The 25,629-nt window shown below is 39.3% G+C and overlaps 1 protein-coding gene across 3 annotated transcripts in view; it reads left to right on the top strand.

Annotated features, from left to right (window-relative positions):
- cacnb4a (calcium channel, voltage-dependent, beta 4a subunit) overlaps positions 1 to 25,629 on the top strand; it is a 73,992-nt gene that overhangs the window by 25,112 nt on the left and 23,251 nt on the right. For 2 of the 3 annotated variants that reach the window (XM_047370642.1, XM_047370640.1), the window contains exons 3-4: positions 21,582 to 21,701; positions 23,594 to 23,716. In XM_047370642.1, coding sequence (XP_047226598.1) covers positions 21,582 to 21,701; positions 23,594 to 23,716 — 243 coding nt within the window. Of the gene's footprint in view, positions 1 to 3,201; positions 4,946 to 21,581; positions 21,702 to 23,593; positions 23,717 to 25,629 lie in introns of those variants that run through there. The other variant, XM_047370643.1, reaches the window with a different exon arrangement.

The following is a 25,629-nucleotide window of genomic DNA, read 5'->3' as shown; positions in this document are numbered from 1 at the left end:
TCATTATTTTCCATAATGTCATGATGAAAATTTAACATTCATATATTTTAGATTTATTGCACACTAACTGAAATATTTCAGGTCTTTTATTGTCTTAATACGGATGATTTTGGCATACAGCTCATGAAAACCCAAAATTCCTATCTCACAAAATTAGCATATCATTAAAAGGGTCTCTAAACGAGCTATGAACCTAATCATCTGAATCAACGAGTTAACTCTAAACACCTGCAAAAGATTCCTGAGGCCTTTAAAACTCCCAGCCTGGTTCATCACTCAAAACCCCAATCATGGGTAAGACTGCCGACCTGACTGCTGTCCAGAAGGCCACTATTGACACCCTCAAGTAAGAGGGTAAGACACAGAAAGAAATTTCTGAACAAATAGGCTGTTCCCAGAGTGCTGTATCAAGGCACATCAGTGGGAAGTCTGTGGGAAGGAAAAAGTGTGGCAAAAAACGTTGCACAACGAGAAGAGGTGACCGGACCCTGAGGAAGATTGTGGAGAAGGGCCGATTCCAGACCTTGGGGGACCTGCGGAAACAGTGGACTGAGTCTGGAGTAGAAACATCCAGAGCCACCGTGCACAGGCGTGTGCAGGAAATGGGCTACAGGTGCCGCATTCCCCAGGTCGAGCCACTTTTGAACCAGAAACAGCGGCAGAAGCGCCTGACCTGGGCTACAGAGAAGCTGCACTGGACTGTTGCTCAGTGGTCCAAAGTACTTTTTTCGGATGAAAGCAAATTCTGCATGTCATTCGGAAATCAAGGTGCCAGAGTCTGGAGGAAGACTGGGGAGAAGGAAATGCCAAAATGCCAGAAGTCCAGTGTCAAGTACCCACAGTCAGTGATGGTCTGGGGTGCCGTGTCAGCTGCTGGTGTTGGTCCACTGTGTTTTATCAAGGGCAGGGTCAATGCAGCTAGCTATCAGGAGATTTTGGAGCACTTCATGCTTCCATCTGCTGAAAAGCTTTATGGAGATGAAGATTTCATTTTTCAGCACGACCTGGCACCTGCTCACAGTACCAAAACCACTGGTAAATGGTTTACTGACCATGGTATCACTGTGCTCAATTGGCCTGCCAACTCTCCTGACCTGAACCCCATAGAGAATCTGTGGGATATTGTGAAGAGAACGTTGAGAGACTCAAGACCCAACACTCTGGATGAGCTAAAGGCCGCTATCGAAGCATCCTGGGCCTCCATAAGACCTCAGCAGTGCCACAGGCTGATTGCCTCCATGTCACGCCGCATTGAAGCAGTCATTTCTGCCAAAGGATTCCCGACCAAGTATTGAGTGCATAACTGTACATGATTATTTGAAGGTTGACGTTTTTTGTATTAAAAACACTTTTCTTTTATTGGTCGGATGAAATATGCTAATTTTGTGAGATAGGAATTTTGGGTTTTCATGAGCTGTATGCCAAAATCATCCGTATTAAGACAATAAAAGACCTGAAATATTTCAGTTAGTGTGCAATGAATCTAAAATATATAAATGTTAAATTTTCATCATTACATTATGGAAAATAATGAACTTTATCACAATATGCTAATATTTTGAGAAGGACCTGTATATGTTACATGTTTCTTAGGGAGGGACAGAATGTAGGGTTTAACTTTTTTGATTTAATTTGCTTAACACAAGTAGCCACCAGAGGGTGCTGTTGCTCTACCTTTTCTTAAATGTGGAACAACTTGGATCCAAATTCATTTGAATTTAAAATGTATAAACAACAAGCTAGAGGTCATAGCACGGGATATGTTTTTACTTATTTTTTTATTTAGTCATGTTCACGTGTTTCTTTCAGGGTGTCATTTTACAAAGGAAGTTCATAACAAATAATAGTTCCTTAGAAACGCTATAATTCAGCTTTTCTTTCCATGTTTTTGTTGTGTGTGGTTCTCACACGTGAGCCTTTTCAGGAAGTTTACTTCTTTTACATGACCTTCTGAGAGGATCTTGTTCTCTGGTTGCACACATTAATAACATCAGGGTTGCCATAAAACTGTAGGAAATTATGAAGACGTGGACCAGTGTTTGGATATTTCAGTGTCATTCATAAAATATATTATTTGCTTCTTTTCAAATCTATATAATAATCAATCTGAAGAAGTAAGCTATAAAAGCAAGTTAATAAACCAAACAAAACTTTACAAAAAAAGTATGAAGAAACTACTTGAAGAGAGATTTTGAAGGGAAGTATTAGTGGTTGATTCAAGGTGTAACTTTGTAAAACATTCCATCACTATGTGTGTTTCTTTCAGAAAAAATAATTTATAAAGGTTTTTGTGCATCAATTGGAGTTCTAAATAGCTAGGAAAGGTTTGGAGAGGAAAAGAAAAAGGAGCATTTGAAAGAAGAGAACCTTTCTCAGGTTCCAACTAGAACCGGCACGATGGGAAGAGAGTGCATACTGTTAGGTCAGACAGCTGTGGACTTTTTATGAACCAGCTTTGCTTTCTGATCCGGTTTCCATTAGCTTTGTCCCTCTCTCTGCTGTAGGGATTGTCGACTCCATCAGCAGTTCTGTCTGCTCAGGGAGGACATTCACAGACCTCTGAGGGGTTCCTCTCTTTGGAATTAGTAACCAAATTATAAACAGTATCAAAAAAGTTATGTTGCTAGGATATGCTGGCTTTTCTCAATCACAGGTGTGTGAAGGCAAAACAAACAAAAATCATTGAATTTCTCAACTTTAAACAAAGTGATCAAGCATGTCTTAGATTCTGATCTAGCTCTCTTTATTGTTCTGGTTCTGTTTCTCTCTTAAGACTTATTGATACCTTGTAATCCACTTTGTAGCTTGCTCATCTGTGTTGCCTGTGCAACATGTATTTCTGTACCCTCCCACCAGAAGTCTCTGCTGATGTCTGCGAGCAACCCATTTTTTTTATGATCACATTGGCAGTGAATGCCACCAGCAACAATAACACTCCCAGCCAGATGGTGGAGCCTAACACGGAGCAGATCAAGAAAACAACGGGTCAGATCACAGGCAGAAGAATAGAAACAACAACAAAGTTTGTTTTCCAGTGTGGGTATCTCTTAATGACTTCAAAGATGCAAAAAGTGCATTAATATTTTAGTGAAAAATCACTTTATTTTTTCTTTTAAGCCCTTTTCTTGTTCCCTTCTTAGTAGACAGTGTAAACCACCGGATCATTGCCCTCTATAAGGCATTAGTGTATACAGAATATCTGTATGGAATGCAGTTGTTCAGAGAAGCTAAAATGAATGGTGGCATGTCCAAACATAGAAAGCACGTGCAAGAACAATGATTTGTACAATGTTTTCATTTGCATGTGTTTAACATCCACGAGTGTATCAGAAACCAGTAGTTATACAATGCGTGTTTAGTGTGTTTTTGCAAACATATAAGTAATGTTTATACGGTCCGTTTTTCGTCTTCGCCACCGCACTTGTTGCTTCTATTGTCTGCACCTTCGACTCGCCCACCGGTGACTTTGCAGTTTGTGCAGAAAAATCAAGTATTTTGCGGTGCTCAAGTTGAACCAGAGTTCATGCTCTGGAACTTCTTTTTGTTGGTGAAAACGCACGTCACCGGTTCAAAATCAGATTTGGGAACAGGCTTCAATCTGTGTTGGTGAAAAAGGGGTAAGAGTGGACTAATGTATTCTAATGCGAAAACAGCTAAACATGCATTTATTGCAGAAGCTTGCTGATTTATAAACTTAGCAGAATGAGACCATAAAGACATTTAATTTCACATGTATTAACAAATATCAAAATAAACAGTTAATCACAGTGGCTTTAGGGTCAAAATATTTTGATAATCTTGCACACACAATCTCTAGAATAACAGGTGATTTAGCTCCATTTAAAGTCATGATGGAGGCTTTCTAAACAGCCATGTTCATAAGTAAATTGTGCAAAAAGTCCAGATTCCTGAGTTCCATATAACTAGAAACCCTTTTCTAATATTATATAATGTCAGATAATCAAGCTAAAAAAAGCTTCTAGTAAAGCCTATAGAGGTCACATAAGCTGAAAATGTCAAAATGACATTTTCCATATTCAGAAAGGTTATAATCAGAGTAGTTTTCTTTCCCATTCACTGCCAGTATTAAGTGTCAATCTGTACACTCTTAAGTGTGTAGAGTAGCGTCTGCACAGTGATGTGCTTCGTGATCCGTTTCTGTTTTACAGATGTTAATGGATGGGTATAATAGCCCTGTTGTGTCCACGAGGCTGTAAAGATGTGAGTAGTTCCTATAACACATCAGCAGCATCGATAACATCAGTCCTGCCTCCTGTTTAAAGTACCATCGCTCAGCCTGTTCACCTCTGCATGTGTAAATTAAATGTCAGTCTTTGCAAATGGCTGTTTATTTTAAGAGGTACACACGCACACACACACACACACATACACACACATGCACACACATGCACAACTTGCTGCTGAATGATGCTCGCAGGCTTCAGACAACCCTGTCTCTGTCTCTCTCTCTCTCTGTCTCTCTTCCTTACTCACAGCCTAGCCATGCTGACTGGAGTCTCCGTCAGCCAATGGTAGGGCAGCATCCCACACTGCCATAAGCCAGTGCGGGAGGAAGGGATTGGCTGAAGTGATCAAAGCTCCGAAGGCAGATGAAATGCCAGGTCTCCTGTGCATCTGGGAAAAACTGGGCTGCCTTATGATGGGAACAGATACTCACTCCACTTGTTGGCATTAACGTTCAGTTCAACATCAGGAAGGAAAAGCACTCCACCTTTTTTTGAATGTTGCTGCTCTGCTGTGGTGTGGGCTCAGCATTGTCTACCTTCATGTGGAGAAAGAGGCTGCTGGTGCACTCATTGATCCCCCCTTCCTCCTCATTCATCCTCTCTGGATCAGGTCTTTTGCACTAGAGATCCGCTTCCTGGAATCTCAGTCCTCCATGTACGATAACCTCTACCTCCATGGCTTTGAAGACTCGGAGGCGGTAAGTGGATGGGCTGGTCCGCTGCTCAGAAACTTTTATGTTCTCATGTGTTGTTGGCTGGCTGGTCCTCTCAGAAACACCCACGCTGAAGAATGAGACTTGAGGGGTTGAGGATGCATATTTCCTGGGGGGGGGGCATTTAGAAATATCTACTATCTGCTAAAGAGTTTGATCCACAGATAGAAGCATACTTAAAAAAAAAAAGTCATAGGTGGCATAAAAATGTCTGAGAATAGTAGAAAAAATGCTTACAAAGGCAATAAATGTCAGAGCCTTTTGTGGGAGGAAGGGAGGAGGGAATCCCGCTGAGGCAGAGGCTGCTGAGACTGAGAGACTGAGACGCTTCTGTAATTCCACCTGACGTGCTGGCTGCGTCCTGAACATAAAAGGCACAGGGAAATTTAGCACATTCTGACCCATCCTCAGTACTTACAGTACATGATGATGTTTCTGCTTTGCAAGAATGTCTTGTTTGTAAAATATGCTCATTTTGTATATGTCCACAGTGCTTTTTTTTTCTAAATGTTTGACTTGCACTGGGGTTTTATATTATTTTTCAGCCGATAAAACAAAAGGCACCAAGATTTCTAGAGCTATCTAACCACCCCCCTGTCTCAGTTACAGGGGTTGGATTTCACAGGTGGTAATTAAGCCTGGCCTATGATTGGGGATTCCAGTTTAGGAGGCTAAAGGCAGGGCTTTATGCAGTTCAGTAAATTTCTTGTTGGTTTTTACATTTTCTCATATTACAATGCAACCTTTAAAGTATTTCAAAACCTCACCCACTACCATGTTCACCCCTGAGGATGGTGTGTTCAGGATAATGTGCAGTGTTAGTTTATCACCACACACAGTGTTATGCATGTTCATTTTTGGTCTTATCTGGGCAGACCAACTGTTTCAACATGATTGGTGTCTCTCCTACGTGGCTTGTGCCAAACTGTCAAACAGAACTAGTAACAGCAGCCTGACTTTTTATTCTTGTTTAAAAAAAAAAAATGGCTCTCTTGTTATCACACATACCCATAAAGGGCTGAATTGTGGCGTTCAAAGCTAATAGTTGTCCTGTGACAGATTTTTCTAACTTTGAATCTTTGTAACTCCTCCAGAGCTGCCATTGACATTTAGTAATGCTCACCTTACCCATTTTAAGGAGAACATTTAAGTTGTTGGGAATATAAATATCTGAAACATCACTTTTAACTTCCAACTGTAGTTGTTAGAGAAACTGATTAAATGGAGTTCTAAATTTAATACTTTTGTTTATTAAATTTTGCTCAAACAGTAACTTGAGTCACATATTTCTCAACACAGAATGTGTATTTTGTACTCTTTTTGACACTAATCATATGCAATCGTCAGACTCTGGTTCCCACACAGTGAGGGCTGCTGTTATCAGTCCAGATCCATATTTAGTTCTGCCTTGACAGTTCTACCGGAGACATCTTTCAGGGTCGTACAGTGCTTGTGGTTTGCTATCAGCATTTGTCATTAGCTTGTCTGGTTCTCTTTAGTGAGTGACACCTCATCCAGGAATGGCTGATGCACTGGGAAGACGAAACAAATAAAGGCATTCATTTCATCCCAACCCTTGCTGTGATGATTCTCAGGCCGACTTGTCTGACTCATTGTGGGTTGGGCTAGCATAAATTCACACGCACAAAAAAGCTGTCAATTTGAGTACATTTGTTCAGTGGGGAAAATATCCCATGTTAGGAAACAATTTCTTTTGACAAAATCACCAGTGGCACGTTTGTTACCCCCACTCGCAGTACTTCCTTTTGCTGTGTAGGATATCAGTTAGTCTTCTGCCTGGATTGGAGCATACAGAGAAAGGGTTCTTTCCTATGATCTGTTTAATTCAGTTCAGTTTCATCTATTTATATAGTACTAATTTACAACTAGTGTCATTCGAGGCAGTTTACATGTAGAACAAGTTGGATTCATTTACAATTATTCAGAAATACACAAAAAAGTGATTCATTTAACATTTCATCCAATCATATAGATGGATTAGATTAAATGACGCAGTCAAATCTGATCCTAAATGTTATACAAGGTAGTTTAATTTAGTTTATAATTTCAAAGCCCAGACATTATTTATTTTATTGTTATTACTGATTTTTGTATTTTGTGAATCTCTCCTGGGTTGGTTCGGATTATTATTCTGTTGTAATGAAGAAAAATTGAAGTTTACTTTCTATTTAAAATGTCCTGGTATCACAACCAGTTCATGATGCCATACACTCTAACCAAGTTCCTAGGGTTTCACAGATCCTTAAGCTTATTTAACAGTGGCCATGACGTCCTTTTTCATATAGTCATTTTTTGTGTAACACCAAACCCACCTGGAGCATAGGCAGAAATGTGACCCCCCCTTCCATAAAGATGTCTCCCTAAAGAACCATTATAAACACACTTCAAATGTTTAAATAATAATATAGTTATGCTAAATGAAGTACAACTCAAACGATTTGAATTATAAACGTAAAATGCGTTTCTTAATTATTGAAAGAGCTTGTAATAGGGGGGCTATTACACAAAGTGGTTTGGTCTGCATGCTGTTTCCAGCGGGTGGTGCTACTGGCAGCTCCTCTCGGCAGCTTCATGTTATAGTGAGTGACAGGCTCGCCTGATGAGGGAACTGCTCCAAGGTAAAAGCCAGGAAATCATTTATCACACCACTTGTTCAACGAGCACAGGGTTGTAACATGAAAAGTCCAAAATCAGCCTCTGTTTTTATCAGCTAACTGGTTAAGCAAATAGCCTAGCTTATGATGGTTAACAAGCTCAAACTAGTATGCAGTACACAGCAGTGACAAGGGACAGAGGAGGATACAAGGACAATAGATGAGGGAAAAGAGGAGGAAATAAAGGGGACAGATTTTTCAAAAACATCTCTCAGGATGTTAATGTCAGATATAAGCCTCATTCATATTTTACTGATATTTTAGATTTGTTCCTAGAGATATCTAGATTTTGAAATGTATACAAGTATTTTTAATTTACGTTTGAGGTCAAAGTTTTGATTATTTTTTGTTGACTAGTTGTTATCACAGGACTTAGATGTTCAGTTTGACAGATATCTAATTTTTCTTAAAGTCAGATTGTTTAGTGTTGATTGTTAAAAAAACTCCCAGGAATTACTCTCTGAAAGTTTCCTGTTTATTGCCCCCCCGAAATGAAATGGGATTATCGCCTGGTACTCTTTATATATCTAAATTATATTCACATTATAAAGGAAACTTCCATATTAAGGCTTGAGCATCATTGTCCCCGTTGTTATTACGAGAAGAAAACAGCAGTTTAAGTTCAGTGTTGTTGTAGGAAATCTGAGTAGGCATATTTGCATTACAAAGAAATTTGCAGCTACTACTGTACTGGCCATACACAAATGTATGAGTCATCTTTACAACAGCTATTATATAAAACACAGAGCCCATCAAACCTGCTGCCCTGGCTGATAGTAGTTGTACTACACCTCATGTGTTGAGGTGCCAGTAGTGCGCTGTGATCTGAAATGCCATTTTTAGGTTAAACCTGGAGACGTGTGCCCCACGGACCTCCAGGGTGCTGCTGGGCGTTGTGTTGTCAGCCGCTGGATGCACTGCAGAAAGGGACGTTTATAGTGAAACTACATGGAGCCGTGGCGTCTGTACAGATAAAACTTGAGTGTGGACCGATGGACTCAAGACCACTCACTTGACTTTCTTAAAATTGACAATAGTCATTTTGGAAATGCGGCAAAGTAACATGTACTCAGACTGACATCATCCCTCTGATTCATGTATAAACAGTGCCAGGAATGTATTATGACAAAGGCAGGAAGGAGCTATAAATTCTTACCACTAGCAAAGAACTATGGAGAGCTAAAAGTCAACCTCCTTGTATGTGTTAAAACTAAAATTAAAAGTATATTCTGTTTCTTTATATGTACTTCAAGAATTAATTGCTAAAAATAAAGCAGGTGCTTGTCTGTTGCTGCCTGTGGTGTTAGGGCTGTTTTTCCTATTCTCTCCAGTCCTCTGGTTTATAGATTTCATTTGTAATGAGGGAGTGAATAACAGTTATTTGTATCAAGAAAAGACTCCCCTGGCTCTGAATGGGTCATTAGCAGGGATGCCAAGAAGCCCTGAACCAAGGCATTAATTCTCCCTGTCCTTCTCCTTCCAGCCTGACTTGCTGATTTTAAAGACTTACTGCTGCACCGATTCTCTGTGGCATTCATATTTTATTAAGGTATTGTTATACTAGAGTTGTGATATTTCACAAAGCAATGTATCCGGCTCCTAACAAGGTTTCCACATTTACAAAAGATACATTTGTTAGTCTCGATTCAGTAAAAGATGGAGAAAAGTCTTAAATTATCAGCTTTGTTCATCTGCATTTGCAGAAAAACTGAAATATACTGTGTCAAACATAGACATCCAGAACACTGGCAATTCAGCTTGGAGCTTAGAATGTGCTACTTTTTTGCAGGAAGGAAACCTCAATTTCTCTGCCATGCTAAACACCTGTTCTGCTCGGAAAGATGAAGGCTTTAATATAGGAGTTGGAACTGATGAGCAGAGAGGAATTTAAAGCAATGCACCGTATCTTATTTCTCATGTGAAAACAAACATTTGTGAGCATGTTAGTTCCTCCTATGAGCCTCTCCAAACATTAAGCTGTGCATGCCACACTGAAACAAGACATGACGTTTTCACAATGACAATTCATTCTGTTGTATTTATTTATTTAAAATTTATCTGGGTGAACTGGAGATTTTCCACTAGAGAAGATTTTGCTTCTATGTACTGCCCTGCAGACGCAACTTCTTCACATTTTGTCAGGGTACAGGCACAAAAGTATTTTGTCAGACCTTTTTTATGTGATAAACAAAGTAGTTAATACAGCTGCAGCTCTTTAGGAGTACATCTCTACTAGCTTTGTACATCTAGTTACATCAGATTTTCCTCATTCTTCTTACCAAAATCAGCTTGAGCTCAGTCAGATTGGATGGAGGCCGTATGTGAACATCAGTTTTCAAACCTTAGCCTAGTTTTGCAATTGAATTGAGCTCTGTACTTTGTCTGAGCCATTCTAACACTTGAATGCAGTTTGATGTAAATGTTTTGATTGTAGCTCTGGTTGTATGTTTATGATCGTCACCCTGCTGGAAGGTGAACCCTCCGACCGAGCCTCATCTTTTGCAGCTTATAACCGGATTTCTTTGACGGTGGCTGTGCATTCACCTCATTTTATTGAGACCAGCCAATTTGCAACAAATGTGAATGACAAACAAGTGAAATGTATTTAGTTATACAGAAATGCACAACAAATCAACCAATACAATCCAGTCATATAGAGTTATTAGATTTAATGACGTATAGTCCAATCTGATCCTAAGTGTAATACAAGAAAGCCTGATCCAGTTTATGATGCTAGTTGATCTAAGATTATCTATGTGATGTTGAGGGGTGCATAAACAAATGTTTGTTTGTGCAGAGGCAACAGACTGCTATCATCTGTTGGGTGAGCATATTTGCTGAACTGCAATTTTTTAACCCATTTGGCTAAGATGGCAGGATTCTTAACATCCACCATATAGAAATTAGAATCCACCAGGTTTGATAGAGCAGTTGGATAACCAGAATAATCCCACAAAGCATTAACATCCATGTGTGAACCCACATTTGCAAAAGAATTTCCTAACCTCATACAAATGTTTGCTTTAAACTACCATACCTACTGTTTAACCCGTCAAATGGTATGCTTTACCATCAGCCACACATGCTGCCTGTTTGCATGATTGCAACAAGCAATCATACAAGATGATTCACATTCAGGCATATGAGTGTAGTCACATGGAACATGTCCATAATGTTTGGCTTTCCAACGGCACCCGGAGCGGCCGCTTGGGAAGAAAGAGATGGGGATGTACTCTCATCAGTGAAAATCACATTTATGAACATGTTTAATGACATTTTCAGTGAAATGAGGGTAATTAAAAAAGTTGATTACGTTAATTAATTATTTATGTAGTGTGTATTCAGAACCATATGTGAGCAAGCTAATAGTGCCTGACTGAGATATAGATTATAGGAAACAGAAACATTACCTGAATTTCCTCACTGTGGGACAGTAAAGGATATTTCTGAGCAGCTTATTTCTTGATATACTTAGACAAAGCCTCAAGTGCTTCAATGAACACTGGCACCAGTAAGGCTTTGACTTTCCACAACCTCTCTATTTCCTCTTTGAGCACTAGCTACTTTTGAGCTTCTTGTGTTCTTTCTTGACATGTCTGTTATCACTTGTGTATCACCCTGCATCTCTGTCTTTATCTACAAATTTTGGTGGTGTCTCCCACATTTAGCAGAGATGGTACTGTATACTATTCCAGCCACTTGGCTGTGGTTTTCTTGGCTACATCTAACACCCAGGTTTCTGTGCTCTTACTGATTCTTGGGCATATTTGCACACTCTGCAGCTTAGGTACTGTTTAATGTGGTAGACTTTTCCATACACTGCTCTTATGCTGCCATGATTAGTGATTTTCTGCTGTCTTTCAGTCCATTCTTCTCTAGCCATTAGTACTAATATCCCTTTCAATCTGTCAGTGGTACATGCCATGCAGGGACGTATCTTTTCAGGATGGTTCCCCAAGTGATCCTTCGACACCAAGTGCACATTTGTGAGGTTCTGTAGTAAAAAAGATACTTTTTAAAAACTTTTATTTAAAGTGAATCCATTTTTAATTCAGTTTATTTATATAGCGCCAATTCACAACACGTCGTCTCAAGGCACTTCACAAAAGTCAGCTACATACATTCCAATTAATCCTAATCATTGAACAGTGCAGTCAAATTCAGTTATTTATTCAAATTGGATAAAAAGTTTTTCTATCTAAGGAAACCCAGCAGATTGCATCGAGTCAGAGATTTGTAGCATTCACTCCTCCTGGATGAGCATGTAGAGACAGTAGACAGTCACTGGCGTTGACTTTGAAGCAATCCCTCAAACTGAGCATGCATGTAGCGACAGTGGAGAGGAAAAACTGGGAGCTGGTTCCACAGGAGAGGAGCCTGATAACTAAAGGATCTGCCTCCCATTCTACTTCTAGAGACTCTAGGAACCAACAGGAAACCTGCAGTCTGAGAATGAAGTGCTCTGTTAAGAACGTATGGAACAATCAGATCTCTGATGTATGATGGAGCTAGATCATTAAGGGCTTCATATGTGAGGAGGAGAATTTTAAATTCTATTCTGGATTTAACAGGGAGCCAATGAAGGGAAGCTAAAATAGGAGAAATATGATCTCTCTTTTTAATTTTCATCAGAACTCTTGCTGCAGCATTTTGAATCAGCTGAATGCTTTTAACTGCATTTTGTGGACATCCTGATAATAAAGAATTACAATAGTTCAGCCTTGAAGTAACAAATGCATGGTGCATGGACTAGTTTTTCAGTGTCACTCCTGGACAGGATATTTCTAATTTTAGCAATGTTCTGGAGGTGAAAGAAGGAAATCCTAGAAACCTGTTTAATATGGGATTTAAATTACATGTCCTGGTCAAAAATAACACCAAGGTTTTTTACTTTATTACCGGAGGTCAATTTAATGCCATCCAGGTTAAGTGATTGACTAAGCAGTTTCTTTTTTAAAGACTCCGGTCCAAAGACGACAACTTCTGTCTTGTCTGAATTTAGAAGCAGAAAATTTAAAGTCATCCAAGTTTTTATATCTTCAAGACATGCTTGTAGTCTATCCAACTGGTTGGGTTCATCAGGATTTATGGATAAGTAAAGCTGAGTATCATCAGCGTAACAGTGAACATTTATCCTATGCTGCCTGATAATTTTACCTATTGGAAGCATATATATAGTAAAGAGAATTTGCCCAAGTACTGAACCCTGTGGTACTCCACAATTAACCCTGGAGTTTAAAGATGATTTATCATTTACATGAACAAACTGGAATCTGTCAGACAAATAAGATTCAAACCAGCCTAGCGCTGTTCCCCTGATCCATACAGCATATTCCAGCCTTTTTAAGAGAATATTTTGGTCGACTGTATCAAATGCAGCACTGAGGTCTAACAGAACCAGAACAGACACAAGTCCATTATCTGAGGCCATAAGAATATCATTAGTGACTTTCAGCAGAGCTGTTTCAGTGCTATGATGAGCTCTGAAACCTGACTGAAACTCTTCAAACAGGTCATTGCTGTGTAAATACTCACACATTTGATTAGCAACTATTTTTTCAAGAATTTTAGATAAAAATGGAAGATTGGATATAGGTCTGTAATTTATTAAGTCATCTCGATCAAGCGAATGTTTCTTAAGCAAAGGTTTAATTACAGCTACCTTAAAAGCTTGTGGTACATATCCATTTATTAAGGATAGATTAATCATATCTATAATGGGGCTGGTAATCAGAGGGAGCACTTCCTTAAATAATTTGGTTGGGATTGGGTCTAACATACAAGTTGAAGGTTTAGATGAAGCTAATATTTCTGATAACTCAGGAAGCTTCACAGGATCAAAACAGTCGAAACACAAATCAGGTTCTGCAGTTATTTCCAATGTTGTCTCACTTGCTGAGGATGAAGTAATCATCTTCGGGAGTATGTCAAAGATTTTCTTTTTAATAGAATCAATTTTATTTAAAAAGAATCCCATAAAGTCATGACTGCTGAGAGCTAAGGGAATGGACGGCTCAACAGAGCTACGACTCTGTGTAAGTTTAGCAACCGTACTAAAGAAAAACCTAGGATTATTCTTGTTCTCTTCTATTAATGATGAGAAATAAGCTGTTCTAGCTTGGCGAAGTGTCCTTTTATACAACAGTAGGCTCTTTTTCCAGATTAAGTAGGAATCCTCTAGGTGTGTAGAGCACCATTTTTTCTCCAATTTTCTAACACTGTACTCGTTAATCAGGTTTAGTAATGTATAAATTGCTCTGCATGCTACAGGCAGAGAGAGGAAAATATACAGCTGCTCCATCACTTTGATATAAAGAAACTGAACCATAACTGTCACCTGAGGAACACACCTCTCTACTTTAAAGGCGCAAACAAACTCAGCAGGTTCTGTTAGAGACATGCTTTGTATTTTTATTAGTAGAAGCTATAATTAGAACTGGTCCAATAGGTAACGATTAGAGGCTGATAAATGTTAATGCCTAGGATTATATTGTCCCGGGCCCAAGCATGGCTGTCAGTCTCTCATTCTCATTTTTTGTTTTTTATATTCTTTATCTTTGTATGTATCTGAATGTTTCCATTTGCCTTTAACTTGCTGCTGGTACACCTGAATTTCCCCATAATATAGCATATTTCTATTCTATTTCTATTCTAACGGGTGATGAAGCAGTTCTTTCTGTCTCTTCTGTCATTTCATGCTGGTAATGGGAGAATAACTGTCTAACGAATCTAGTTGTTCCCTGGCTGTGAAGAAACTGCCCAGTGTTTATGCTAATATGGTAATTATTCAGCTGTAGTGTGAAGTACAGATTTTCTGTCACATAGCAGCAGCAGTCCAGCCAATCGCAGAAATAGATAACTGGACCAAAAATCAATAGTGTTTTGTGTCCTTCCGATTTAGTTTAATGTTCTCTGGTCATACCTGACTGTAAAGGTGTATTTTGCTTGATGCACACTACAATCCAGTCTTTTTATCCAGTCTGCTCTGTAGGAGGTCTGTGGAGCAGCTCTGCAGGAGCTCACTCCTATTAAAAATGTGTTAATAAATTAATATCTCAGTAAAAGCCCAAAAAACATTTTGGTTATCTGTCTTGCTTAACTAATTATATTTTTAGTCTTTACCAATTGGGCCCTCTTCATACCAGTGAAGACCAAATATGCTCTTCGTGAGTTTCACGATGGAACAATTCAAATTTTTGTGTTAGGACAATCGTGATACCACTGTACTCCATTCACCTAGAAGGTTTTTCCTGTTTTGTTTCTGGCGACCCTATGCTACCTCCACAGTAATCACCTCTGCAGTATACATCCCAACAATCAGCTGATTTTTCCTAGTATTATATGAGGTTTCTGCTCTTTCAAAAGCACTTTTAGCCATGCTCCGGAGGAGAAAAACCCATCAGTGCTACCATCTGATCATCAGCAGCATGAGACAGCAAAAGTGCTGGATTTTCTGTCTAGAGCACAGCGCACATCTAAGTGTGCCATCCTGTGGATTCAATTTAATCTAGTCCAGCACTTAGTGTACATACCACATGTGCATTCACAAGGCATCCAGGACACAAAATCCAAAATCTGATAACTCAACACAGAATGTGATGTTTTTTGCTCTGCAACTTCATGGAAAGCTCTGTTATTAACCTTGTCCTATTTCTTCGCCTTTTCCCTCCTCATCACAAAATACCACGCTAAAGTTTGTCTTTTATAGCATGACAAATATATATTGTATTTAGACTGCAGTCTGAAGAATTTACAACTTCCTTTAGTCCTTCAGCAACCAGCTTATTTTGCCTTGATGGAAAAGACAACCAAGTCACCAAGCATTTGCAATAGCTAGCACTGAGTCCTCTACAACAGAACACAATGTTGACATTGCATAATTAAACCAGAAATAGATGTCCTCACCCAAATTCATAAATTAACACTTATTCCCCACATCAACCCACACTGAAGCAGTAGAGGGGATCTCAAAGTTGGATTTGTACTTGTACAGAATACAGTTGAAATTATAAACTCAAACATCAGGTGATGCAAATATACTCATTGTACATGGACTTTTTGTGCCCATCCTGCAGGATGACAATGCAAGTCTGGTTTTATGCATGTTTGGACCGATATGACAAAATTATCACAGAACAATTTTTTTAAAGTAAAATTGAGATTTTTATCAAAATTTCACTATATAAAAGCAGAGCCTTTAAAATACACAACACAGCACTTAGAGCCAAGTGCTTTTCATAACATAATATAATAAATTTGCTCAATTTTGTGTCATGCAGACAGACAATTAAGTAATGCAGAACTCTGTGTCTCAAACTTGTACTCGTCGACATTTGGCAGGAGGAAGCTGGAATTTAACCCACAACCTTCTGATTGTAAGACGACTACTCTTCCTACTGAGCCACAGTCGCCTAAGATTGAAGAGGTGCTGCAGAATCCCACAGAACTGCTCTGCACAATCCTTCAGGACTCTAGGGCTGACATGATCTGGACCTGCAGCCTTATTCCGATTCAGTCTCTCCAGTTGCTTCTTCACCTGACTTCTTGAGACACACAGGTGGAAGGGGGAGGCAAAGGGAGCATCAGCATCTTTTGATATGGTTGAAGGTAAACATGTAGAAGCAGAAGGGTCTATGGCTGAGGTGGAAGATAAAACATTTGAGGTGTTACTGGACAGCTGTGGGTTCTGTGGGTCAAAGGAGGGTGGGATGTCTGTTTGGCTGTGAGCAGGAGAGAAGGATGCTGAGCTTGTTTCTGAACTGAACCTATTGAAGAATGTGTTCAGTTCATTGGCTCTGTCCAGACCTCCATTGGTCTGATCATCCTTCTGCTTGAAGCCTGTGATCTTCATCCCTGGCCACACATCTGATATTGTTTTGCTGGAGCTTGCTCTCCAGCTTCCTCTTGTACACCTCCTTGCTGTGTCTTATCTTGACTTTAAGTTGCTTCTGTATAATCCTCAATAATTCCCTGTCTCCCTCTCTGAAGGCTCTTTTTTCTTGTTAAGCAGGTCCTTCAGGTCACCGGTGATCCAGGGTTTGTTATTGGGGAAGCATCTCACGGTTCTGGTGGGGATGATGTTATCCATACAGAAGTTTACATTGTCGGTTACACACTCAGTCATGGTATTGATGTCCTCTCCATGTGGCTGGCACAGTGCGTCCCAATCTGTAGCCTCAAAACAACCTTGCAGGGCTTCTTCAGCTTCTTGTGACCATTTTCTCGCTGTCCTCTTTATTACAGGTTGTCTCTGAACAAGGGGCTTTTATTTCGAGCAGAGAAAAACAAGATTGTGATCTGATTTGCCTAGAGGAGGTCTTGCTGTAGAGATGTATGAGTCCTTGACATTTGCATAAAACAAATCCAATATTTTGCTTTCTCTGGTAGAGCAGCTGACAAACTGTTGAAACGTTGGAAGTGTAGCAGAGAGTGAAGCATGGTTAAAATCACCAGATATTGCCACAAATGCATTGGGGTTTTGTGTCTGTAGCTTAGCAACAACTGAGCTGATGGCATCACATGCAGTGTCGGCAACAGCGGAAGGTGGATCGTATACTGTTGCCAAAATAACACTGGTGAACTCTCTGGGTAAATAATATGGAACATAACTTACTGCCAACAGTTCAATATCTGGACTGCAGAGACGACACTTCACAGTAACATGTCCTGGATTACACCATCTGTTGTTCACAAGTACTGCCAGTCCACCTCCTTTACATTTGCCGCTCCCCTTTAAATCTCTGTCTGCTTGTATGGTTAAAAAGCCTGGCAGACAGACGCTAGAGTTGGGGATATGATACTGCAGCCTTGTCTCAGTAAAACCAATTATAATGCATTCCCGGTACTCTGGCTGGGTCTTTTGTAGGGCTTGGAGTTAATCCAACTTGTTTCCCAACGATCTCACATTGCCCATCATAATTGACTGAAGAGATGGTTTGAACTTCCTCCTTCTCTCTCTTCTCTTAGCTCCTGCTCTGCATCCATGGCGTCTCCTTTTCAACTCATCAGGGATTTGGGGTTGTAGTTGAAGTATTATTTGAGCTTTTGAGATATTATTCAGCTGCTCCCGATTGTAAGAAACAAACCCATTGCCATGACAATGCATCATAACAAATGTCCAAAAGTAGAAAAGTATTAGGAAAAATCCTCCAAGCTGCACAGCATCCGACACCGGACAGGACATGTCATCCAAAAAAAATGAAATGTATCCACCACAAGAGGAAGAGTTCCCAAAAAAGAATCAATCAGAATCAAAAGTAAAAGAGCTACTCCAACCTGCTGCCACCTTGAGTGGCGCAATTCTAGAACAAGGATCAATACAAATATGGGTGACATATCAGCTAATTGTAGTTTTGTACTGAAGATCATATGTGATGCGCCTACATAATCAGAAATGTGGAATGTGCATGGAAAATCAATTATTTGCCTTACACTTTCCTTTGCTGGTGCTCCTCTTGTCTTACTGTTGTTAAACTACTCTTGTTTACACTCAGCTCTCCTGAAAGCCAGACTGGTCAAAAATCTTAGAATAAGCTTGCAGTTTATTTTTCATTAGAGGCAAATAAAACAAGTAAACTGTAGGTGCTGTTGTTAGGAAAAGCAAGATGCAGCTATGAGGATGTTCCTAAAATATATTAAAGATTATTGTTATACTGTCTCTGGTGGAGTGCCGCAAGGTTGGCCCTGGATAGCAAGCTATTTAGATGCTGCATCGCCGGTGACGGCTGCATCATTAGGAAGTCTGCAATAGCTTCTCCCTAGCAGTGCCCTTCCCTCACCTCCATCTGAGTGCAAATGATGCAAAAGTTGATGAGCGGATGGTGTTTTAGGTTTCTCTGCTTTCAGAAAATCCAGCCTTCAGTAATGCATCAACTGTTGTCCTTGTATATGCTCATTTTTTCTTTAGCTAGTTGGTTATAATTTTGTTGGTTTTGTATTCCCTGGTTTCTTTTTCTTTCTTTTTGAGTTAATATCTTTTAATGGTCTTCTCAACCAGCAGCCACTAACTTAAAGGATAAGGATAATGAGGGTTGAGGGTGCAAAGAAACACCACAACTGATACTAAACTAAGAAAAGGAAACACCTATAGCACTTCTTCAGTAATTAGTCACCAGATACCGAGATATTATTTGGAGCATCAGGCAGACCTAATTGAAATGAGCCTCGTTAATTTTTTTCTTTAGAAATTTACAAGGAAATTACAAACTAAAATTATTATGAGAAATGACTACATTTCCATCAGATGGTTCCAAACTGTGCAAGAAAAACACTACAGGTCAAAGGGTTTAAAAGAAGATCAAATTTTTACAAAACAGTGTCTTGGTTTCATTAGTATATACAAAAAAATAATAAAACAAAACAAAAAACAAGACATTTATGACAAAATGGTCACTGGATACTCATTACTCGTCAACCCAATTATATATCATTCAGTGGCTTGATTGTTGTATGTGCTGCTTGTAAGCTTGAGGTAATTTAAGTAGGGAAACAAAATCACTGAATGCATGAAGTAAATACAACATTAAATGGTTGTCTCTAGTGCTTAGTCTAAAGGAATGGAAGTTTTGTTTTGCAAATCTGCTTACCATTTTCATATTTGTAACATTTTAGAGAATTAAAGACACCAAACTGTTTTACTTCTGAAACTTGATTGATAATTTGCCCATTGGCATTTTAAATTAATTCATCAATGTTAACTGAACATAGAGCCCTACAGGAAGAATTATTTGCCATGGGTTGTTTACATGTAAGCTGAGACATGACTTATCAAACCATGCTGCAATAGACTCCAAAGACATTTGTGTTGAAACAGATACAATGTGCTTACAGGTTACAATAAAAACTGTGGCATCAGCATACATCTGGAAAGCTGCATTAGGAAGAATATGGCAACAATTTCTTTGTAGATTAAAAAGAAGTAGACCACCCACTGAACCTTGGGGCACACCTGTATTGGTTCTCCAAAATGAAAGACCTCCCAACACTTATTTACTATTTAGAATATATGATTTAAACCATTCCAAACTCATAGTAGAAACATTCATGTTTGAGTGTTTTATAATGTGTCAAATATCTTACCTAAAACTTGAAAAACTGCAGATCTAGTGAGGATTTGATTTGCTCATTAAAGAAGGCAATTTTTGGTCTGTGTAGAACATTGAGGAAGAAAAAAGCAAATTGTAAAGGCTGTAAGTAATTGTTTAAGAATAGGTGCTCTATTATTTGATTGGCCTCAACCTTCTCTAAAAACTTGGAAAATGCTGCTAAAATATTTATTGGCCAGTAGTTGCATGCCAGATACAGTGCTTCAGATTTAAATTACATTCAGTTTTATTTATAAAGCGCCAATTCACAACACATGTCCTCTCAAGGCACTTTACAAAGTCAATTCAATTGAATCATACAGATTTCAAGTCAGGTACATGGATTCCAATTAACCGTGACTGTCAAACAGTACAGCCGGATTCAGTTTATTATTCAAATTGATTAAAAAGTTTTTCTATCTAAGGAAACCCAGCAGATTGCATCGAGTCAGTGACTTGCAGCATTCACTCCTCCTGGATGAGCATGTAGAGACAGTGGACAGTCACTGGCGTTGACTTTGTAGCAATCCCTCATACTGAGCATGCATGTAGCGACAGTGGAGAGGAAAAACTCTCTTTTAACAGCAAGAAACCTCCAGCAGAACCAGAACCAGGCTCAGTGTGAGCGGCCATCTGCCACGACCAACTAGGGGTTTGAGAGAACAGAGCAGAGACACAAAACGAACAAAGAAACACTGATCCAGGAGTACTTTCTATGGGAAAGAAAAGTGAAACATTAATGGTTATAGTTCCTTTAGTGGCTTCATCTAGGAGAGAAAGATAGCTAAGCAGATGAATGAGCCAGTTCGAGTACAAAAGAGAGTACATATAGTTGGTTACCGTAGAAGCTCAGCCAGTAGCTATGTCTAGGAGAAAGAAAGGGTTAAGCACTGAAAGACAGGGCCAAGTGTATAATTTGTAGAAGATGAGCATTAAGTTGTTGTGAGTATTAAGCAGCAACTCGGCCGATGTCCCCTCCTGGAAGATGGCACAGCTTAACACAGAGCAAGGCCAGATGTAGCTTCTAGAAAGAGAAAAAACAGAGTGAGAACATAGAGTTAAAAGCTAAAATAACAGCAAATAATGCAAAATTGGAGAGTAGTGTGAGAATGTAGCGAAGAGAGTGAAAGTGGTCATTATGTCCTCCAGCAGTCTAAGCCTATAGCAGCATAACTACAGAGATAGCTCAGGATAACCTAAGCCACTCTAACTATAAGCTTTATCAAAAAGGAAAGTTTTAAGCCTAGCCTTAAAAGTAGACAGGGTGTCTGACTCACGGACTAAAACTGGGAGCTGGTTCCACAGGAGAGGAGCCTGATAACTAAAGGATCTGCCTCCCATTCTACTTCTAGAGACTCTAGGAACCACCAGTAAACTTGCAGTCTGAGAACGAAGTGCTCTGTTAGAAACATATGGAACAATCAGATCTCTGATGTATGATGGAGCTAGATCATTAAGGGCTTTATATGTGAGGAGGAGAATTTTAAATTATATTCTGGATTTAACAGGGAGCCAATGAAGGGAAGCTAAAATAGGAGAAATATGATCTCTCTTTTTAATTTTCATCAGAACTCTTGCTGCAGCATTTTGAATCAGCTGAAGGTGCCCCACTGATAACAAACCTCTGATTTATTTAATTAGCACACACATTTTAAAGCATAAGGCTTGTGTTGCCCTGTGATGGACTGGCGACATGTCCAGGGTGTACCCTGCCTCTCACCCATAGACTGCTGGAGATAGGCACCAGCTTCCTGCAACCCACTATGGAATAAGTGGTAGAAAATGACTGACTGACTGACTGACCTACCTTTTATTGCTTCCAGTAACAAGTTGGTTCCATTTCTCTTTCTGCTTGTTCTGCAGGGCTCAGCCGATTCCTACACAAGCCGACCGTCTGACTCTGATGTGTCCCTGGAGGAGGAGAAGGAGGGTGGTCGGCAAGAGAGGGAACAGCAGGCCACGGTTCAGCTTGAGAGGGCAAAGGTTAGCCTTTTTAGCAAAAATTGATAAATATGTTTAAAAACTGCCTTTTCAGTTATCTTTGCCAAAAATATTAGGTTAGACATAGGAACAAAGCTTATTATCAACTCATCCAAATTAGGCTTCTTTAAAGGATTTTTGTCAACTCTTTTTTTTGAAGGCCTCTCAAAAAATAATCCTATTTACTATCTTGCAGTATCACATGTGCAACACAACTAAGGACACCTTTTATGAATCTCAACAAAGTCATGGATTTTAGGCCATGAATAGTTCATGAACTGATCAAATTTTATCATAATTCAGTAGTTGAAAATCGACTAGATGCATTACTGCCTCTGTGGGCACCCGGTCAGCCTCCCAACAACAGTAAATAACGTCTGAGCTTTATAATTGTTTTTACTGATAGTATCAAAGAAATATAACTGACCTGCTTTATTTAATTCCACATGTACTGTAAGTGTGAAGACCTTCTTCATACATCTCCCCCTATATTGAGCTTGTCTAACATTCATCCATGCCCTGATAACTTCATCTATAATGTATAGAACTAGAACTATTGTCACGACCATCAGCAGAGGTGACAGGGTAAAAACCTAGGTGATTAAAGCAGAAGTGTTATTATTAATGCAGTGTCTTGGGATAATCTCTGCTCTGCTACTGATCGCAGGGATGATTATATAAAGCAGCCCACAGTAATGAGCAGATCAGCAACATCAGAATGGTGAATACTCAGAATGTTGGAAATTGGTGACCCAAAATATGTCCTGTGTTAGGTGTTGGTTCTAGTGCATGCTGGAAGAGTCAACAGCTATCTGCAATGCCTTTTACACTACTGTATGTTATCTACATTGATTTATGCCTTTTTCATATTTGTGATTTTAATTTTTATCTAGATAATGTAAACAGAAGTGGAAGGACTGTAGGTGGTTAAAAATTTTCCACACAGAAAGATCTGGACTGAACAGTAAAACGTTTAGATTTTTAGATTTTATTTTCTTGCATTGTGATGTTTCATTAAATAACACAGAAACACTGCTGCCTATGTGTTCTAATTTCACTCATACAGTTAAAGTTAGGAGGAGCTGAATTGTTATCTTGGCCTAACCAAGTATCACTTAAAAATATACCATCAAAATTGTATTTGAGAATAAAATCATGGATTAAAAAGAATCTTCATGGTAAAGATCTTACATTAAGTTGCTATATTTGGTGTGGTATCCTGGTGGTATGCTGGTGAGGAATGATGTTCAGATTTAAGATTACTCTTTGTTTTGGTAGCTTAGATCTTATGTTTCTCTTGCCTATTATGACCCTGGACATTCCCACAGGCAAACAGGAGTAAACGCTCTAAAGCCTGGACCCATAAAGCATCAACATAAGATTGCAGCAGCTGAGTGGGCTACGATCTTATCTGCTGATGGAGACTGAGGATAATTCAGAACACTGTGTGTGTGTGTGCGTCGGGTGGGGGGATGGAGGGCTGGTGTGTGTGTGTGTGGGGGGGGGGGGGGGGGGGGGGGGGGACCCTGGAATGTGCAGCGTATCTGTTGTGATCAGTGCTGCTGCTGTGTCGTTGCCACCATTGTCAGATGGCCTGAAATAGCAGCTCCTCATCAGTGCTCACCCCTCTCTGGGTGGCAGGCTGGCTGTGTGTGTTATGCTACAGCTGGATGAGCACACTGGGGGTGAAATAACCAGCTCTGCAGAAAGGGGAAAATACTTGCTGTATCTATGTCCTCTCCGCGACTTCTGATTAGTTTTCATCTTGTGATTAGTTTTCATCTTACCCATATTCAATTACATAAGTTAAATAATTTAGTTTAAAATTGTTTGGGAAATGGAAAAACAAAACAACTTTGAATAATAAGTAAATGAGATTTCCATCTACACTACAGAGTAAAGCAGTGGCATTTGCTGTGAGGACCAATGTCAGTTACTGTGGTGCGCTGGACGAGGACGTTCCTGTGCCCGGCACAGCTGTCTCTTTTGATGCCAAGGACTTCCTCCACATCAAAGAGGTACACTTCACATGCAATTTGGTAACGCTTCACCTAATAAACTGAATTTATTCTTAACTGTAAGGTTTTTAACCAAGCAGCGCTTTTATATTAAAGACTGTAAAACTGTCAGATGGATTGTTTGTTTATGTTTTTGGCTCTATATTTGTGGATCAAGACCATTGTTTAACTAAAACTAAAGCTACTGTGAGAAACAACTGTCAAAAAATAAGACTATGCATATTTGAACTCATGCATTTTTCTCATGTGACTGAAATCCAAAGTACAGTGTCTTGCAGATGTATTTAGTTCCCCCTTGAATATTTTCACATTTTGTGACATCACGACTACAAACTTCCATACATATTAATTGGATTTCAGGTAAAATACTAACACAAAGTAGTCCACAGTTGTCAAGTGGGAGGAAATATATTACATGCTTTACAGGTTTTTTTTTTTACAAATAAATTTAGAAAAGTAGGGTTGCATTTGCATTTTGCCCCCTTTAATCTGATACCCCTAAAACAATCTGTGCAGCCAATGGTCTGAGAAAAGTACAGCTATTCTGTGAAGGCTTCAGAGGTTTGTTAGAGAATATTAGTGGCAAAAGGCATCAAGAAACACAGAGGAAAGCTCATTAGTAATGTTGAGGAAGTATAATATAGGGCCAAGTTATACAGTAAAATAACAGCCCAGGCTTTGAACATCTCACAGAGCTTTGTTCAGTTTATCATCTGAAAATGGAAAATGTATGGTACAACTGCAAAAATACCAAGGCATTAGTGCCCACCTAAAACTGATGGGCTGGGTAAGGAGAGCATCAATTAGTAAGGCAGATAATGGAGCCGTGCTAAGTCAGGAGGAGCTCCATCGATCCCCAGGTCAGGTAGGGAAATCTGTTAATAGGAAAACTATTAGTTGTGCACTGAACAAATCTGGCTTTTATGAAAGAGTGGAAAGTAGAAAGCTATTGTTGTTCAATACATCATCTGAAAACAGAATTAAAAACCTACCAAGATGTTGCTAAATTGATTGGCCTTTATCAGAGGAAGCAGCCAAATGGTCAGTGGTAGCTCTGGAAAAGCTGCAAAAAGCTACTGTCTTGCAAAGGGAAGGTCAATGACATAACTAGCAGCTGGACAATCCACAAATCTGGCCTCTGTAGAACAATGGAAAGAAAGAAAGTCATTAAACCCAAACATGACTTCTTATTGCATTGCTAAAACAAACCAGTGGTGCTCTGGTTAATTTGAGGCCAAAACTGAACTATTTAGCCTACATACAAAAGGCTGTTTGAGGCAGAGCTAACAGTGTACATTTCTTTGAACATACCATTCGCACAATAAAACATGGTGGTGTCAGGATTGTACTGTGGAGATGCTTCCTTTCAGCAGGGAAAGGGAAGCTGCTTGGAGGTAACGGGAAGTTGGATGGAACTAAATACTGGGCAATCTTGGAAGAAAAACCTTTTAGATCCAGCAAAAGACTTACAACCGACTGAATTCAGTTGTATTATTAAAAAGCACTACACTTTTTAGATGACAAGGTGTGGAGAGGGTCGAGAACAATTTTCTTTAGCAAGGATCTGTAAATCCGTAGCTTTTTAAGCTGAACCATTTGCCTGCTTAATCAACATGGAGCTTAGATTTTACTTATAAGACAGATTGCTTTAATTATGCAGAATTTTCATAATGCTTTATTCACAAAGGCTTAAACCTTCTGTTTGAAAAATTTCTTCATCACTTAAAATAAAGCCCAATTCTGTACATAGTCTTAACGTACAAAGAAATGAGTTCTTTCTCCCAGGACTGCAAAAACAAAATGACGTAATTCATTTCATGGGAGTTTCTTGCAGCTTGTTCTTGATACATCTCTGGGCAGCCTTTTTTCCTACATGGCTTCCAACATGTGCAAATGCTGCAGTATGAGGGATC

Source organism: Girardinichthys multiradiatus, chromosome 7 (assembly GCF_021462225.1).
Source record: "Girardinichthys multiradiatus isolate DD_20200921_A chromosome 7, DD_fGirMul_XY1, whole genome shotgun sequence".
NCBI classification, from domain to species: domain Eukaryota; kingdom Metazoa; phylum Chordata; class Actinopteri; order Cyprinodontiformes; family Goodeidae; genus Girardinichthys; species Girardinichthys multiradiatus.
This window is presented reverse-complemented; position numbering and strand designations above follow the sequence as displayed.